General features: G+C 44.5%; 1 protein-coding gene across 1 annotated transcript; it reads right to left on the bottom strand.

Annotated features, from left to right (window-relative positions):
- Positions 1-709: 709 nt before the first annotated feature.
- LOC131880280 (uncharacterized) lies at positions 710-16373 on the bottom strand. Its single transcript, XM_059226867.1, has 9 exons — positions 15844-16373; positions 7199-7362; positions 5655-5756; positions 4923-5131; positions 4341-4811; positions 3766-4036; positions 3119-3464; positions 1912-3044; positions 710-1058 (listed from the first exon to the last, which is right to left on the bottom strand). Exons 1-9 carry the CDS (start codon positions 15899-15901, stop codon positions 840-842), a joined length of 2973 nt encoding a protein of 990 aa, XP_059082850.1. The 5' UTR covers positions 15902-16373; the 3' UTR covers positions 710-839.
- Between the last annotated feature and the right edge of the window lie 967 nt (positions 16374-17340).

Here is a 17340-nt window from a genome sequence, read left to right as displayed (position 1 = left end):
TAGATTGACGAGAGGTAAAAAAAAAATTATTTCTTTTCTAGTTGATTTAGTTCTTTTTCGATGACTTGTCCGGAAATTTCAGCATTCGCAAGGCAAATACTCCATTGAGCGCAACATTCACAGCCCATTTCAAGGTGGTCCATGTGGTTAAACCCATTCCGCGGCATAAGTTTATCGTATACAGAACCTCAAGCAAATGCACTCCACAGATGACCTTAAATAACAGGCCAAACCATGTCTGAAGAGCAAGAACATCCATACACATAAACATGAAGGCTAATCCGGATGCAAAAGCATCAAATCAAACATGTACCCGATAGTAGATAAGGCGTCCTAGAATCTCCACAGGGAGGAAGGGCTCGAAAGCAAAAGGAGCAAAGGCCGTCAGAGGGAGCAAGATCCATGTGAGTACAAACAGCACCAAACCTTGGAGAAGGGGCAGAGGTTTGAAGTAATGCTTTGGCAAAGACGAGGACTTGCCTAATTTGTTGGTACGTTGACCCATGGTGACCAGTCACTACTGCACAATGGATTGATAGCACTTATCTTCTTTCGGCTCCTGATTCAAGATGCTGTAGCATAGTTTGACCAATATTTCCTGTCACTATATACTTGAATGAGTTGGGGCCATTAAGGCGAACACATCTGAAGAGCTGGATTTCTGAGAATTAAGAAGAGAAATTGCTCGTGGCAATCATGATCTGGCAAGTTTAATTGGATAATCAGATTTATTGACAAATCGTTTAATAGGTTTATAGATGACGGGGTATCTGGTTTCTTAAAAAAGAGGATGTGAAATGCAACTTTGGCAGAATTGGGAACACAGAGTAGTGCAGTGGTTAGTGTGATTTCTTGTTTCGCTTGATATCTTGGATAGTGTAGGACGATGGGTTGAAGAGAGGAGGTAAATCATTGGCTGTTGTAGTGCTTGGTTTGGTGGGGATCATAGGAGTGGCCCCTGGTCGTCCACTGGCATGGTTAGTGTGACTACCTGGACTCACAGAGGGCGCCACTGACGATGGTGATGAACTCATTTCGGAGAGACGAGTGTACTCGTGCTGAAAGGTGATAATTAATTCATGGATGAATATTGAGATATACATTCAATATTAAAAGGAGTAATTTAGTATGATAATTGCGATGCCATTTTGTTGTCATCGCACCCTTCGTGTTGACACTGTGCGCAATATCTTCCAAAGATACAATTCATGCTGATGGTAATGTATGGAAAATATGTATTAAGAGGGAGGGTGAAATCAAAATGGAATCTTGAAGACTCTTTGCTAGAAAAGTTCACGTTTGCTCCTTTAGCCGAGCCATTTATTAGACTATTACTAACCATTGATGTAGTTTTTCATGCGATTCTGTACATTCAAGGCTTCAGAAAACCGTCCCTGGAGAAATGGAGCGAAAAGCAATCCCAGTGTCTTTTAACCAAAAGAGAAATTCGATCCTTCGGGACCACTCTTCAATTAATGGAGTTCATTACGGCTATGACATTTTTGTTAGTTAGTTTGAGACACGTGTTTTATGTCCTTTTTGGCGTCTAAATTGTTCCATGTTTCAAAATCTAAGCAACTTCTGTCTATATTCTAAGGTAGGTCTCATTTCTGTCGTTCTTGTTCTTTTCCACTTTCATTGTTAATCATGACAGACTAGTTATTCTTCAAAACACCAATTCTACTTTCTCTCGACTTTATTATTTACGTGCAAAATTAAACCTTCTTCCAAGGCTAACTGATTGAAACCTAAGTGTCAAGCCACCTCCATTAGAATTTGATTTGGCATCTGACTATCAGCAATATGAGAGAGCCCCACACTTGGATGCAAAAATGATCAAAGTGATGATTTCCAAATCATGATAATACAAAACCATGCTTTCTTGCTCTTCGTTCTTCCCTTCAAACTCACCTCGTCATCCGAGTCAAACCGCCGGTCTCTGACTAACCCCCGAATATTGGGCATGGCCCCTGATGGAAGAGGCAACGGAGGTCGCTGGTCCTGACCAAGATCCATATCAAAGGCATAACGGAGGGCATGAGCTTCCTCTTTACTCGCAGACATCATATATTGAGGCAGGGGTTGATAGGTATGAGCACTCCTTAGCTCGGCCGTTCTTTGGGGAAGTCTTGGTGGCGATTCATTCCCTGGTGACGAGGTAACAGCTTTTCCCTCGTCCTGATTTCGCCGCAAAGAGTCGATCCAATTCTTCTCCGGTGACCCTTCGCGATAATGGTCCGAGGCCTGAGGCCCAGGTGAGCCCTCTGGCCCAGAATTGGAGGCACTTATCTTTCTCGAGGGCGACGGCTTCACCTCAGGAGCACAATAGAGTCCATGTCTTTGGGTAAACATGGACGGACTAGGATTGTGATGGGGCGACGAACTCTTTTGTCTCAAGACGGCTTCGGGCTCATTGAGGTCATGGGAAGACGATCCCGACTTTTGAGGTCTTGGAGGCGGTGCAGTTGTAGGAAGCGGTATGTTTTCCTGCAACCTGGATGACGAAGTCTGCTTCTTTGGAGGAGTGGGGTCTGTTGGGTGATGATTATTATTAGGCTTGGCTCTGGCGGGTATCACAGGCGGAGTAGTATTGACATATTCGGGAAGATTTGGATTAGCTGGGCTCTGCAGAGAACTGCCGCGAGAGGGGGTGGGGGGTGGGGTAGGTCGATGCTGTGGGGTCGGAGCTCTTGTCTTGCCTTCAGTAAGCGGGGTGGGCGTCGGGGTGACCCGTTTAAAGCTCTTGAAATTGGCCGTGGGCACGGGCAAAACTGGGGGTCCCTTCACCGACTCTGGAATGAAGTTCCTCAGAGACTTTGAGAGAGAATTGGGCGTGGCAGGGGTGGACGTGTCGGTCCCATAACTAGAGTCCATACCCGTGGAACTCTTACGGGACGGACTGGATCGGGTGGGCGATGATTGTGCTTGGTTTTGAGGCAGTTTTCGAGGCTGGGGAATTGGTCTCTTCTTTAGTGAGGGCTCCTTTTGAGGAGTGGCTTTTCTAATTTGAGGCGTGCCAGCCACTCTCGGGATTGGTAGGGGATCTGTGTGGACAAGAAAAAGACAAGAATGTTAAGAGGGTCCACAAAGGCTCATCTCAAAGTACAACGCTTCCTACTACGGTTGGCTATTCGCTGACTCTGTTCATCAGACGGGAATTGACTGAAACCCGAATCGAGTGAAGTATTGGTGGCGGGTAATTCGAAGGACTTGCTTCCTTTCCCCGGCACATTCATGTACGAGGCACGATTGCGTTGTTGGCTTTGAAGATTAAATGCGGCCACTGTCACGGGTCTGCCACTCGAAGGATCGCCTTGTTTTTGTCGCAGTTCCATGTCCAAACTTGAGTCACCTTGCAAATGCGAGGACATCGTTGAGAGCCCAGAGTCCTTAGATTGCATCGTGGAGTGAGCACTCGACCCATTTGAAGTGTTGTTATTGCGATTGTTGACGTGTTCCCAGATCTGAAACGTTGGGTTTTTTTTAAAGTGAATTACAGTATCGGTCCAGACACGAAAATTCCAATTGATTCTCTGAGATATCTGAGAATTTAATTGCATTCGGACAATTCAAAAACAACAGATATCTTTGGATAACAGCTCTCATATATCTATACAGATAAAGCTAATTCATGTGAAAGGTTTAGTTTGGAACAAAGCAGGAGCTTCGTTTACGGATAGAAAAAAAACACTTCAAGTTTCAAGGTAGTGTTTTTCCGTGGTCGTGGCAAGATCAAGTAAGCGACCGTCTGTCATATCATATTACCTCTCTGAGATTGATATAAGGGATCTCTTGAGACGGAGACGGTCCTGAAATGGTGTTTCTTCTCTGTGGAGCACTTCTTGGCCTCGAAAGTCGAGAGATCACGGATCGGATTGATTGAGTCGGAGATTTACCACTTTCTGAAGGGTCCACGATCGATTGAGGATCATCTGGTTCCAAGTCTGATGTGTCGACGATGTTCAGGGGAGAGGCCCGATCCTCATCGGAACTTAAACCGGGATCCGTATTGAGGATATTCCTTGGAATAGCCGGGCTGAAATTGACAGAAAGACAGACACATTCATAAAATACTGAATGCTATTCCTATTCTGCCATTCTGACATTCAATGGGTAACAATAATCGAGTTGAAAGGACTTCGAGTTCCGACAGGCTGACCTTGCCAATTCCTCGGACGGCTCAATAAATAATTCAGGCTGATTTCCCCCCCCCTCGAGGACTCCCGTAATTCCNTCAGTGCTCGTATTGTATTGTGGCCAAGCCATCATTACTCTAAACTCAGGAGTTGGATCCCAAAAGCGAGCTAAGTGAACGAATGACTTGAGACATGCATGCTTACAAATTCAAGGACGAAATGGTGAGTAACTCGGCTCTTGGACTGGACAGGTTGTTGAATATGTTCTTTGTGTTCTTCTGTCGGGCAGGGATCCGAAAGGGTTTAATGTAAATCTGCCCGATGACAGGGGACTCGGTGGGGATCTTCTTGAGGGTGAGGATGAGCGAGGACGGATTTTCCTCCATGATCTTCTTCACTTTCTTCAACTGCCAGCCAACCACGGTTTGATAGTTGATTTGAACGATCTCGTCGCCGATACCTATCCGTCCGGATTGATAGGCCAAAGAGCCGAATCGGATGTCTCGGACCAAATGGGCGCCCGAGAAATGCTTGCACAAGATCACACCGAAGTCAGTTTCATCCGCTTTTCGCTTGGTGGTCATCACATCCAAATAGGCGGGTTGAAGGAACAATGAGTCCTTACAGTCCTGGATGAGACGATCTGACACATCGGCCAAGCTCTTGCAGGAGTCACTAGAACATCAAATCAAATCAAGGCCAAGAGTCAAAACTTAGCGCCATCCATCCAATTCTACCAAGCAATCCATTAGCTCAATTGGGTCCAGTTTAAGGGCATCAATTTACCTAATGACTTGAATCGGCCTTTCCGAGAATTGGTCGCGGTTGGTGCTCGTTGCCAAGTCAATACTGATCTTGAGCATCTCCCATTTGAATATTGTGTAATGCTGATTCTGACGGAAAGGATGGCGATCCAACCAAGAGATCAGGACCTGGAGCGAATCCAAGACGTCTGCGCAAGCTGCCATCATTTCAGTTGGAACGGTTTTCTTATCCTGGAAACAAAAACGAAACATTGCATACTGAGCACGTTACCCCCCTTAAAGATTGAAAAAAAAATGGATTGGGACCCTTTGTAATAACGTGTGTGTTCCATGTTAAATATCAAACATCCTCTAATTTCGCTCGAGGCTATTGAGCAATAATCATGGTCGGCAAAAGGGTTTGCCTGCTCTACCTCCAATTTGCGCTTCACTGAGTTTTGAGAGATTGCCACCAAATTGCAACAAACACAAGTTTTTGACGTCAAAACCGAGAGAGGAAATGGAGACAATGCCCTCAAACAACATTTGTGTGTACAAAATGTGGTCATTTTCCAGCTCCAATTCATCGTGTGAAAACCCCACCGAGATTGGTTCTAGTTGGTTATTAATCGACTCTAGCTTACTCGCAATTTTGCCGAATGCTACAAACTACGGTACACACAACACAGAGAACCGACAGGTCGCTAGGTATACCTACATACAAAAAGCGAGTTAGCATTCAAAGTATTGCAGAGTATCATCATCATCATCATACCTGCGGGTATCCAGCCACTCGGATTTCGTTCCAAAGTGATCGTGCTTTGCAACTGAGTCGGAGGCAGACATATTGCAGATTTTCCGTGTCCAAGTTGTAATGCTGAAAGAAGAGGAGGAAAAAAATAATAATCCAAATTACTGAGCCCATGTTGTCGTGGTTGATAGAGGGAACGAGAGCCAACCGATATTCCATTCATGTTTATGGAGAATGGATTGGTTGGAATGTGCTCATTGGTCGATAACATGTACATAGAATGGGGATTACGGCTTGGATCGAAAGCTATCAATTTGAGTGATCCAGACAACATTTGATATCCTACGATTACTCATTCTCAGTCATGCTATCTTTCAAGAGGGAACCCGAACCCGAAGCTAAACCTAATTCCGTTCTTTTACGAAGGGCACTCTATCCCAAGAAGAATAGATCGAGTTCTTTTCTGGAGCTAATTCGACCTCCCCAGACAATTGACAATTGCCATTCAAACGGCCCATCAACCAACAATTATGAAAGCCATAAAAGACAGAATAATCTTTCCTCAGATCGACGTAGTGTGTCATTTTTGGGTTTTAAGTAGTTTTATGTATCATTTTTTTCAATTAGTTCTGATGGCCTCGGAAGTTGCTCTCATCTTTGCGTTGGTTACATCTGTGTAGAACATCAATAATCCCCTACTGGCTTTGTCACTGTGAACAATGCCATATTGGGATATATCATACGGAAGGAAAAGACTTTTCTCGTCGTTCTAGATTAAGCTAAGAGCACTAACCCGGATGAGTGGAAAAGCTAAATCCATTTCTGAACCTTTCTCGAGCCACTCAAACGACATCTGAGATTTCCCATTCGATCGAGTACAATCCCTATTCGTCCAGGCCTCGATCCAAACGTGAAGCTATTGCCTCTTTTTGGTGGAACAAATTGCCACAATTGGATTTGTCAGAATATGGACCCGATCCTTCATCTTCAGATGACTTTTCCAATTCTCGTGGACACAAGAAAAGGTCAAATAATGTTCCAATTTTCATTCCCCCCCCCCCCCCCCTCTCTAAAAGGTGGGCTCAGGAATCACGGTTTCTCGAAAACGTCAAAACAGGTCGAATTGACACAACTCCTGTTAGGAGCCCTCAAGAGTTTCCCTATCAAAAAGGAGATTCAGATCTTGAGAACAGAAGCGGAAATGCAGATAAATATGATACTTCATCCTTCACGAGACGAGCCTGTGTGAATTTTAGTTCTTACCTTCTGAAGTTCTGTCCTGAATCAAAGCCATTCACGGAGCCATTAAACTTTACGACTTGCCATTCAAAAGACTCTTTTTGTCAACCTTGAGCTTGGGTGTTAATGAGAGCGAACTACTGGCTACATTCAATGGCGATGAGAGTTGGGCTCACTGAATGTCACTGAATACAGGGAAATTTTATTCGGAGTTCTATGCATGCATGCTTTGCTTCCAAAGGAAACTTGAGAGAAGTTCCGAACAGTGTCGGGACTTAAGAAAACTATTCACGCAACTTCTTACATTGTATCATAATTCAGAAACATACCAAGTTCTTGAGCAATTCCAAGGCCTCCAATATGATCTCTTGATGACCTAGTTTCTCCACATGAAGCTTGTAAAGATCATCCACGGTAAGATTCAGGAGTCCTTGACCGGTCACGTTATTGTTGATGAAGAAGTGTGCGTAAGAATACACGGAATCATCCAGACCTGGAAAATGAAACAAAGACATTGTCGATTAAATTGAGACGGAAACTCTCCCTTGGACAACTGAGCCTGGTCAATTTCAAATGCCATTCACACAGAGTCTGACACAGAAAGTGGCTCAATTTGCTTCAATTACACACGTTCAGATTACCTTGAGCCTCTCTCTCTCTTTCTCTCTCTCTCTTTCTGGCTCCAAAGCACCTCTGAAACATATTTGAGCACAATGTCCGGGGAGTCACTAAAAGCTCGGTCATATTTCACTCTAGCAAAACAGGAAGGTACATTGAAACTACTTTTGTGTGGCCCTGGCCAAAGTGGTTGGTGCACCAAGATGACTTGAAAAAGCAATTTCGTGAACGAGCTCGGCATTCCGATTTTTGCCTGAGCTCTTTCTCAGAGTAGGGGGGTGATCTAATACATTAGCTGAAGCTCTCTAGGTAACTAATTATGAAGCCCAATTTGCTTGTTCTTGTTTTGTGTCCACAGGTCATGTGCCATTAGGACCTTCAAATTCCTCAGACTACCAGGCTTCAAGCATGCAAAGATAGATGAGACAAATAATAACATGTACCGAACCATGACTAATTTTAGGCTAGTTTTTTAGGACGTTTTCCTTTCGCAAAGGTTCGGAGCTACTGTCCTATGTACGTCTCGTTTCTAGCAGACTGTGCGTGGATCGGATTAGACCCCGAAACTGGCAAATGTTACCACTGTCATGCCTATTTGTCTTTGTCTTCGGTTTCCCACCAATCTTCTTTTGGCCTCTGACATTCATTCAGTGGAGGAAAAATGAATGAATGAATGAAGCTCTTCTCTCGCTCCGTTCTTTTTGCTTCTCCATTGTCGACCAACAAGTCGACCACCAACCGAAGAACCTAGGGCAGTACATCCAGTACATAGAGGCAGGCATTCAGGCACTCGTATGATGGGCAAGAAGAGTAGGAGACTGGGGCGATATGAGTCACAAAGAATTCTGTCGTGTACTATTCAGATCCAATTCCCATTCATTGCCTTCCAAAGCCGTTGACAAGCCCAGCGAGCTCCTTGTTTGAGTTCGAATCTATAGGTTGTCTGCCTCTTTTCATCTGCCAATCAGGTTGGAGTGCCAGCAAGAGCATATCTCTCTAATAACAACAACAGCAGCAACAACAATAACCACAACGATGAAATAAAACCAAGGTGTCACTGGCAATTTTGGATTGGTGGTCCTTATACTTTGGAAAAACAAGTTTAGGAGATGTTTTCAAACGCGGATGGATGAAGAGAACATTCCTCAACGCCACAAATGTTTGGCGTTTGGGCTTTCAGTTTTTGTTTCGACTGTCTTATGAGCTTGTGTAGGGGGTTTAATTCATTTTTTTCGAGCTTTTAGCATCACTCGAGGAACAGGTGAAGAAGAACGAGGCAATCTCACTCAGATCGGGCCAACGAGACCATTTTGAAAGGCAGCTTTAAATACCCAATTTCCTTTCATGAGTAGAAATTCCTTTTCACTCCACTGAACAGTGTAGGAATGAGAACGCCTCACCTTTGAAAAACATGGTATGTCTAGATCTGAGTAGTACGTAATCAAGTGTGGCCATGTACTGTACTTCAAGTCACTCGTTGCTCAAATGGAAGAGCCTTGATTGTGGAAAGATCGGGCGAGTGGCCAGATCTTTTGATTGGATTCGCTTTAGCGAGGGGAAGAAACACATTCAAGTGATGCATTTTGGCTTCACTCAGAGGTCACTTCCACCTTTCATCATCATTAGAAAAAGACGACCCCAATGATGAGAACCGGCCAACAACCTTCCCAAGATCGTGGATGGTTTCATTCATTTGAAGCGAATCAGGAATGCTCAGAGTACTTAATTATCACGAGTAATGCTCAAATGGATACTGGAACCAATGCCATTCTCTTCCAAGGGTCACTGTGAACTATTGGTGTCCAGCAGCAATGATCCCACAACATCTGGGACAACACGGCAAATTTAAATAGACGAGCCAAATATACCATGTGAGCTACCAATTATCAAGCACCTTGGTGTGGAATTTCTGGCCAATTCCTGGAAAAAACGCCCAAGTGGGAATGATTCGCTATTCGCTTCACGGAGAATGAAATGGGATAGCGAGATTCAGGCCTGGCATCGAAATACGAGCCGCCGATTGACCTCCTTCACCTTGCTCTTCGGGACTCAATTGTCGTGGAGGGGATGGAATTCCTTCCCACCCGAAATGAAGAAAATAATTCATCGTAAATGACTCATGCCCATCCGACTTTGATCTTTGATCGGGATTAGAACGAACGAGCCACCACCCTTCAAACCAGAGAGAAGGTTTTTTTTGTGAAGGCAGCTTTTGTATCGCGTTTGAGAGAAGATGGTCTTCTTGATAATGATCTCACGTTGCATTGATTTGACAAAGCGGCTCGTTGACTACTTGGTTGGCTTGGGAGTTGCCGCCAATGGAAGATTCAAGCGAACGCTGATTGGACTACTGACTACTAAGCAAGGCAAGACTGACTCACTTTTGAGGAATGACGAGGAAGACAGAAACTTGAGCTCCTTCCTGATCTCAAGGGATACTATTGAGCGTGCAGGAGTCTTTTGTTTCTGAGTGGAATTTATAGACCCTTAGCTATCATCGTGGTGTTCTTTCACCTATTGAAGGCTCCCTTCAAACGAGTAGCGAAATCCCTTTCTCCTCAGAATCTGGAATGGCCACTTACTCGCAATGTGCCTCACCTTTTCCTCCTGAAGAGCCTTCTGGTAGAGGTTCAACCACAACATCCACTCCTGCACAAAGAGAAAGAGCCTTCTTTGTCAATGACCGAGGTCCGCGGTGTTTCGCATTGGCTTCACATGGAATGGCACGCAGACTTGAAGAAGTTTCAGGAATCAGACGAGTTTAGATTTGGGCAATGGAGGATGCCCTCCACATAAATCCTGCGTGGAATGTCCACAGCCCCATCTATAGGTGTATGAGCTTCTGGAGACGACTTAAATAGTTCTCCTCTCTTTCTGGAGTATGGGAGATCTTTCGACCGGTTGGAATGTCTTTCTTTGAGTGATTACCAAGCGGGAGATGACCATCAATACGACATGATAAGAATCTTTTTGTTCCTCAAAAGGATTATCAGCTAGCTCCTTGCCATAGTAGAGTTCTCCGCTCAAAACATCCTCCTTGATGCTCGAGAGATCGAGACAAGAGAATTTATAGCGTAGCATGTTTGGACACCGTCATGAGCGTGAGATGAGGCGGGGTGAAAATCTGGGAAGTGATGCCACATTCCACAGGCGAAGAACGCTTTCTTTGATGACTTGGCACGATTGAACTTGTGAACCAGCTACCAAATACACGGAAAGGCGTTCGTTCTTTTTTTATCTAGGGGGACGACACATCAAAAAATAGCGTCGCGTCTGCTATTATTCAGGAATGAAAGCTGAAGGAAGGTGGGGCTATGTCCGTCCAGGAAGCCGAGGTCCAAAATTGGTAATGGCTGCATGAGAGCATCAGGAATGCGTAGGAAATCACGGTTGTTGATGTTGATCATAATGGTCAGTGTGTGTGGTGGATGGTCTGGAATCTGGATCGTCATTTTTTGAGACGCGAGAAGAAAACTGGCGTGGCATTTTACTTGGTACATATCCCATGTCCATGGTCGTGCCGACGAATTTGTAAGACTCCTAAGAGATCCCCGAAGCAATGTTGGTCGCTCATTGCTCACCTTTGCATTAAATCTCTTTTGGATGACGAGAGGTGAGCCCTTAAGCTCTTTGGAGTCTTTGGACTCTTTTTACTCCTTTGGTTAATGACGGGAGGCCACACGCAATCACATCTTTGTCCCAACAGAAACAAGCACGCACCTCCCCGATCTGTATTTGAAGAGAGTTAATTGAACAAAAAGAGACTTTCAATTGGGCTTTTTGTTTGAAATGCTTCGACAAAAGAATGAAATCAATGGAGCCCGATTGCGAAGAACCCGTGGCCCACCTCGAGACTTGAATAGTCAATAGGTCTCCCCTGAACAATACCCAATGTAGAAACGTATACACTCATCTCAAGGCATATGCTTATTGGCCAAAAACACTAACGAATCGTGAAAATGTATGGCAGTGGGCTAAATCAAAGTTGTTGTTGACAAGTAAGCATTTCCGAATTTGACCGAAGAAAACTTTGGATGATGGCGTCAATCCCTGCTGGCGTCTTGTGATTGTGCTCAAGAACATGTCACCGAAGAGTTCTTTTGTCTCAGCTCAAAGTCCACCTGTCATTGGCGAAATAAAGACACTCCAGAGAACCTCGTATTTTACGAACTTGTCATCATCTTTCGGGCTGGGTTCGCTCGATTTTGCCCCCTGTCCCAGTATTTCTTTCTGCAGTGGGTGTCAATTTGCCAACATTATCAAGATAAATGACACTCCAGAGAACCTCGTATTTTACGAACTTGTCATCATCTTTCGGGCTGGGTTCGCTCGATTTTGTCCCCCTGTCCCAGTATTTCTTTCTGCAGTGGGTGTCAATTTGCCAACATTATCAAGATAAATGACACTCGACCTTTCGCGAAACACTTTTGCTTCACTTTCTTGCCCTGATTTTACAACTGATATCCCATCCCTGTCGTGTGTCGTGTTGAGTTAAAATCAAGTCCCCGAAAAGAGAGTTGTATTCGTGTTTCGCACTTCGGGAAACAATCATCGACGAAAGCCGGGCATTTGTCAGATGGGAACTTTGTCAGGTTCGTTCTGGAGAGTCTTCCTTTCGTGATCTTGAAATCTTCCCAGGAAGAAGTTATTGCTGTATCCGCCCATTAGAACCAAATTCTAGAGTACTCGAAAAACCTCATCCGTTTCGCATACCGCACAAAGGGAGTAAGTAACCTCAGGTGCAAATATTCTGGTCATCCCTCCTCATAATTTTCCCGAGTGATTCTCCAATCGTACTTTCTCTAGTCTCTCTAATTGGATGACCAGACCTTGATGGAAGCGATAGCAATGCTAGTGGAGATCCCTGAATCCGAAGAACATGTTCTTCGATCCTACTAAGGGAGACCTCGTGATGTGTTCATCCAAGAGAAGTCTCCATCAATTATCATTCAAAACGGTCTCCAAAATGAGAAAGCAAGAGATCAGGAATGTCCGCTCAGCCCATATTTTCTCTTGATTTGAATGATGGATACGTTTCCCGGGCTTGTGCAACACATGTCTGAGAGCTTCATTGAAACGGAGTCGTCTTCATCGGATGGATATTTGTTGGGGCTGGAAGTGCTGCACAAGCGATTTTGACGACACCAGAAACCCCGAAGGCGTTTCCTGTCCAGAGACGGTTCCCACGATCCTAAATTAAGCGGACACACAGCGGCAGTGCCCTGCCCATCTAGTGCTCTTCAGTACTCTTCTTCCATTCAGTGAGCAACACCAAGTCCCGTCGTTCTCCCAATAGGTGCTCCTCATGGCCCTGGTCGGTAACACAGTAGCAGAATCCAGCACATCCCAACCCTAAAATCTGAGCCGCGGGTTCCTCTGCCTGCTTCTCGTGGAAGTGTTCGTTCGTGTCAAGAGGGAAGGTTTGTGGATGATGATTGTTGGCGGGGGTGAGGAACCACTGAAGACACACTCAAGCATTCGACATGAACAGGGTGGGTGAGCATACACACACACGCATACACCCGTGGCTTCATCATCATCACCCCCAGTTCTTCCAATGGGTTCGACTCAAAACACGAACACAATATGACCCCGAATCAGGGTCTGGAGGGATGAAGTTCAAAGAGTGCCAAATTCAGAATTGAGAGTGCAAAGCCGTTTCTGATTCTGCTTTAAAATTTAATGGGCAAAGGCACATTGGGTGCCAGGTTTATAGTCTTTGTAAACAATCTCCAGTGAATAATGTATGATGGCCTCCTGGGTTGGGAATTGGATCTTATAAACACGGATGCAAAGTACAAAGAGACTCTCTTTCCCAATCAACAGAAGGGAAAAGACCTCGGATCCTTGTTCCACTTCTTCAGCACTTTACCGAGTGTTCTTATAATGAGCTCGAAGGAAGTTCCTCAGGCGCAAATTTGCTTGAGGTGCAAATGATGTTGAAGACTACTTCGAGGACGACATGGACCAGGAAGAAGAGAAGGTATAGATTACACAGTGGGGGCATCCAACCTTAAGGCCAAAGTGATCCCATCCAAGAGAAGGGAAGCTTAGTTTTGTTGGATAATCCACGAGTCAAACTTTTTTTTGATGTAGCCTAACAACGGGCTTGTACTTTCCTAAAACTTTACATGAGAACCACTCCCACCCTTTTAAGTAGGGAAGCTCTGTTTTCCTTAGGTCTTCAAAGGTCACACTCGTGCCCTTTCCATTTGGAAGCATATTCAAACCCAAACAAAGTGCCTGAATAGTTTCGCCATAACAATGGAGTCCACAGAGGAGTCGTACAAACATGTTGATGGTCAAAACTATGGCTTCTAAAATGAGTACGAGTGTGTCGAGCAATGAGCAGTGCTCTTGCATTCTAAAGTTTCACATTTGACGGCAGGAATGAACAGAAGATAGACAGACAAAGTTGAAATGGCGCCGTCGACTACTTGCTCCTGTCACGTTTGACCCTATCTCCGAAATTCCTGCGACTAAAATCGGTCAGATGGGCAGCATAGTAAGCATTTAATCCAAACACTTTTGGACTTGTCTCATACCCATGTGTCTAAGTGAGCGGCGACAAGTGCTCGTGGGTAGTTCGTGAGGCGAAAATGAAATGCTTCAGCCTTTTGACGTCAAGCACGACAACGATGTCTTCCAGAGCCTATTCGTGAAAGGTGGAGCGAGGAAGAAGACGGCTTAGGGGAAAAAAGCCTCTTCAGGTTGACATTTCTCCACTCTTCGAGATCCAATCTCTTCGTGGCATTGGTTTGGCCTTGTTGGCCTTCGCTCGCCTTCTTTTCTCGCGAGCTATCTCAAAGGAAAGGCTGCTAATCTTAGAGAATCACAAATGGGACTCGACGAGAAGAGCATCCTACTCGATTCAAAAGAGGTTCAAGTATGAGAGGAAACTCAAGAAGAAGAAGAGAACAATTCATTGATGGTTTTGCTGCATGGATATCATGGGAGTCGGGACACATTTAGTTTTCAACTTCAAATGGAGCCAAATATGTCCATTCCAGAATCGAATAGAATGCTTGCAAGAACGGACTGCTTCCATTAAGTTGGTCGAGTCACTCACCACTTCAACCAAGAATGTCAATAAGATATGGCAGCTTGCCTTTTATGACCATCCAAAGGCTGACTCGTGAAAAGCTCAACTCGGGAAAAAACACAGGACAAATAAAGGTTTGTCTAGCTTGCTTTCGCATTTTCTTTCCGTCAGCACTTGCTTTATTGGCTTCTTCTTTTCCACCATGGCAGCCAAGAGACCTCCATGAGCATTCAAACACAAAATGGAGAGGTCCATAACCTAAAAGAATGTGCAGGAGAAGCTATGTCTGTGTCTATTTAATAATCTCGAGGCAACGGCGAAACACTTTTTTCTGACACTCTCCCAAAGTCAAAAATAGCAATCAGCTAATACCTCGCCGGAGAAATGTGTCAGAAAATGGAACCTGAGCGAGGAAACTTGTCCAATCTCGCTAAACTGTCAAGAAGTTGGGCCTCGTCATCACAAGCCAAGAAACTTCCTTCGAAGGAGGAAGAAAGCCCCTGGAACCATGAACACTTGTTGACAGCATGCCTCACAGATTGCCTCACAGATTGTCTCATATTATACAGCATTTTGCAAATTGTGAAGTAAAATGTGTTGGCGACTCGTTCAAAAGTGGACAAAATAGCCAAAATAAACTCGTTCATGCAAATCTAATTTGAAATGCCAGCTTATGAGACTTTTGATGTCATTCTCGGGGGGAAATGAAAAAAAACATACAATATCGCGGAATGTGTCTGTGGTATCTTGATGTAGTATAAAATAGTAGAAACTAAACAGAGTTTGCAATTGTAACATATTACCTTTGGCCATCATTTCCACCTAAGGTTGATGTTTCATATTGCTCCAGTATTTTCTCACAACTAATCGGGAATAGTCTAGGTATACGTCAAGCCATGTGGTATACTGAAGATATACTTAGAGGGGATCCATTATTCTTTATCAACAAGCTAGTTCCAGTACCTTGATGCCAGCTTTCTGATGCATGCCAGGAAAGCAATCGTACTATTGAAAAGCTTCTACTTGCTCTTGCCTGTACTGTAATGAGCTTAGTTCTAAAGAATTATCGAACCGGTTCCCAAGATCGTTAAGACTAGCTTTCCTTAGAGTGTTTCATCAATTCAATTTACTTGACAGTCCCTCGAAACAAGGATTTTCCAACCCAATCTCCATCTGAACTTTCATCCAAATGTCGTGGAACTGCCCTCTAGAGATATCAGCATTCTTGGGAACTCTTCCAATCACCTCCATTCTCTGACCTTCAAGGCCTTTCATGCACGAACCGGGATTGGCAATCAAGATTAGTGGCCCTACCTTGTAACCAATCGGCCACTTGTTCGGCCCTCCACTCAGTCACATTGACATAGGCCATGCTGATTAGAAAGGATGCTTATGGATGGCACACAGAGCGGCAACTAATCACTGGTCCATTCGAGCCCATTCCTGCCCTAGCCAGTGTGTTGTTCCCTGGTTCCACTTCACTGGGGATCAATGGATCCTACCAATCACTTTTCAAACTTCATCAACATCACCCAACAACAACACTTCCAGCAACTATCTGAGGGGTGTAGGTGGACTGAGATGGATCACAGGTGACCGCAGAGCCCCACTGATAGGGTAGGATATAGTAATAGTAGCAACCAGGATGGAGGATGCTATGCTGGCCGAGTACTCAGGCACTCCCTAACCAGTCCCAACGACAACACTGATTAGAGACACGGAGAAAAGCTAGAGGACGAGGGGATTATTGGGATGATAACAATAATTGTTGCCCACTTCACACCGGAGACGTCCAGGGGTGATGACGGACTGAATGTGCACGCTGCCCCCAATGACGACGATGAGGGCGATGAGGGCGAGTATGACAATGAGGAAGACGACGAGACGATGGATGAAGGGACACGCCACATGGATGGATGGATGGCCCGAGAACTCTGCCTGCTTCCTTCTCTGACTTGGCCGTGTTCATTTGGAGGCCACTAAGAACAAGAAGGCGAGCAAGTGAGCAAGAGAGCGCAAGGTTTTGGCCCAAGTCCTGAATTGACCAGACTACGCCCGGCGAGCTCAAGTCCAACGCTGGCCGGGAGTCAACAGGTGACAACCGCTTCTCCTAGAGGGCTCTGAAAAAATGCGAAAAAAGTCAAGTTTGACGGTAGAATTGTGAAGAAAGATCGGACACTGATCAGCGGTGTAGAGAGTGAAGCAACTTTAATATTTGGTCAGAGCAGCTGAGAAATGGCTCGTTCTAAGCTCCGTTTTCTCAATTTTGTCACTGAATGGCCAAATGATCAATGAGAAAAACCATAGATCTTGGAGCATTTTCGGCAAATATGTCGAAGTTCTCCTCCGTTTTGTTGGCTAAAATGTAAAGTATGCAATAGCAACAAGGTTAAAATCAAGGTAAATTTTTCTGCGTCTTGGCCCCTCCCAAACTAATTTAGAGAAATACTTTTATGTCTTCATAATGCTCAAAAAAATAACAGAACGAACAAATCTCTACCCGAGGACTAATTGATTGATATCTTTTTTCACAAGCCTACAGTCAAGCCTGTACATTTTTTTTTCATAGACTATGTGCAATTAATGATAATTGTGACAGTCCAACCTTGGTACAATCGTAAAAGTCGAAAAAAGCGCAGCAAAACTTCGTGCTGGACCAAAGATATTTCTAGCAGTCACTTATCAGTATTTTTGAAAAATTTTCGAATCAATGATACGAAAGAATGATTGACTTTGATGCATGAAAATGGATGTATATATTTGAAATGAAGTCATGCAGGTAGACGCTCCAACTCATAATCGTTCAAATAA

The sequence above is a fragment of the Tigriopus californicus genome, chromosome 5 (assembly GCF_007210705.1).
Source record: "Tigriopus californicus strain San Diego chromosome 5, Tcal_SD_v2.1, whole genome shotgun sequence".
NCBI lineage: Eukaryota > Metazoa > Arthropoda > Copepoda > Harpacticoida > Harpacticidae > Tigriopus > Tigriopus californicus.
The sequence above is the reverse complement of the archived record's forward strand: the minus strand, read 5'-3'. Positions and strand labels throughout refer to the sequence as shown.

Excerpts from the sequence above, each read along its gene's own strand:
- LOC131880280 (XM_059226867.1), bottom strand. The coding sequence starts at position 15,901 with ATGGCCTATGTCAATGTGACTGAGTGGAGGGCCGAACAAGTGGCCGAT. Across the intron at positions 5,757-7,198 it reads TGGAATTGCTCAAGAACTTG|CATTACAACTTGGACACGGA; the intron begins GTATGTTTCTGA and ends CTCTTCTTTCAG. Across the intron at positions 4,037-4,340 it reads ACCATTTCGTCCTTGAATTT|CCCGGCTATTCCAAGGAATA; the intron begins GTAAGCATGCAT and ends TGTCAATTTCAG.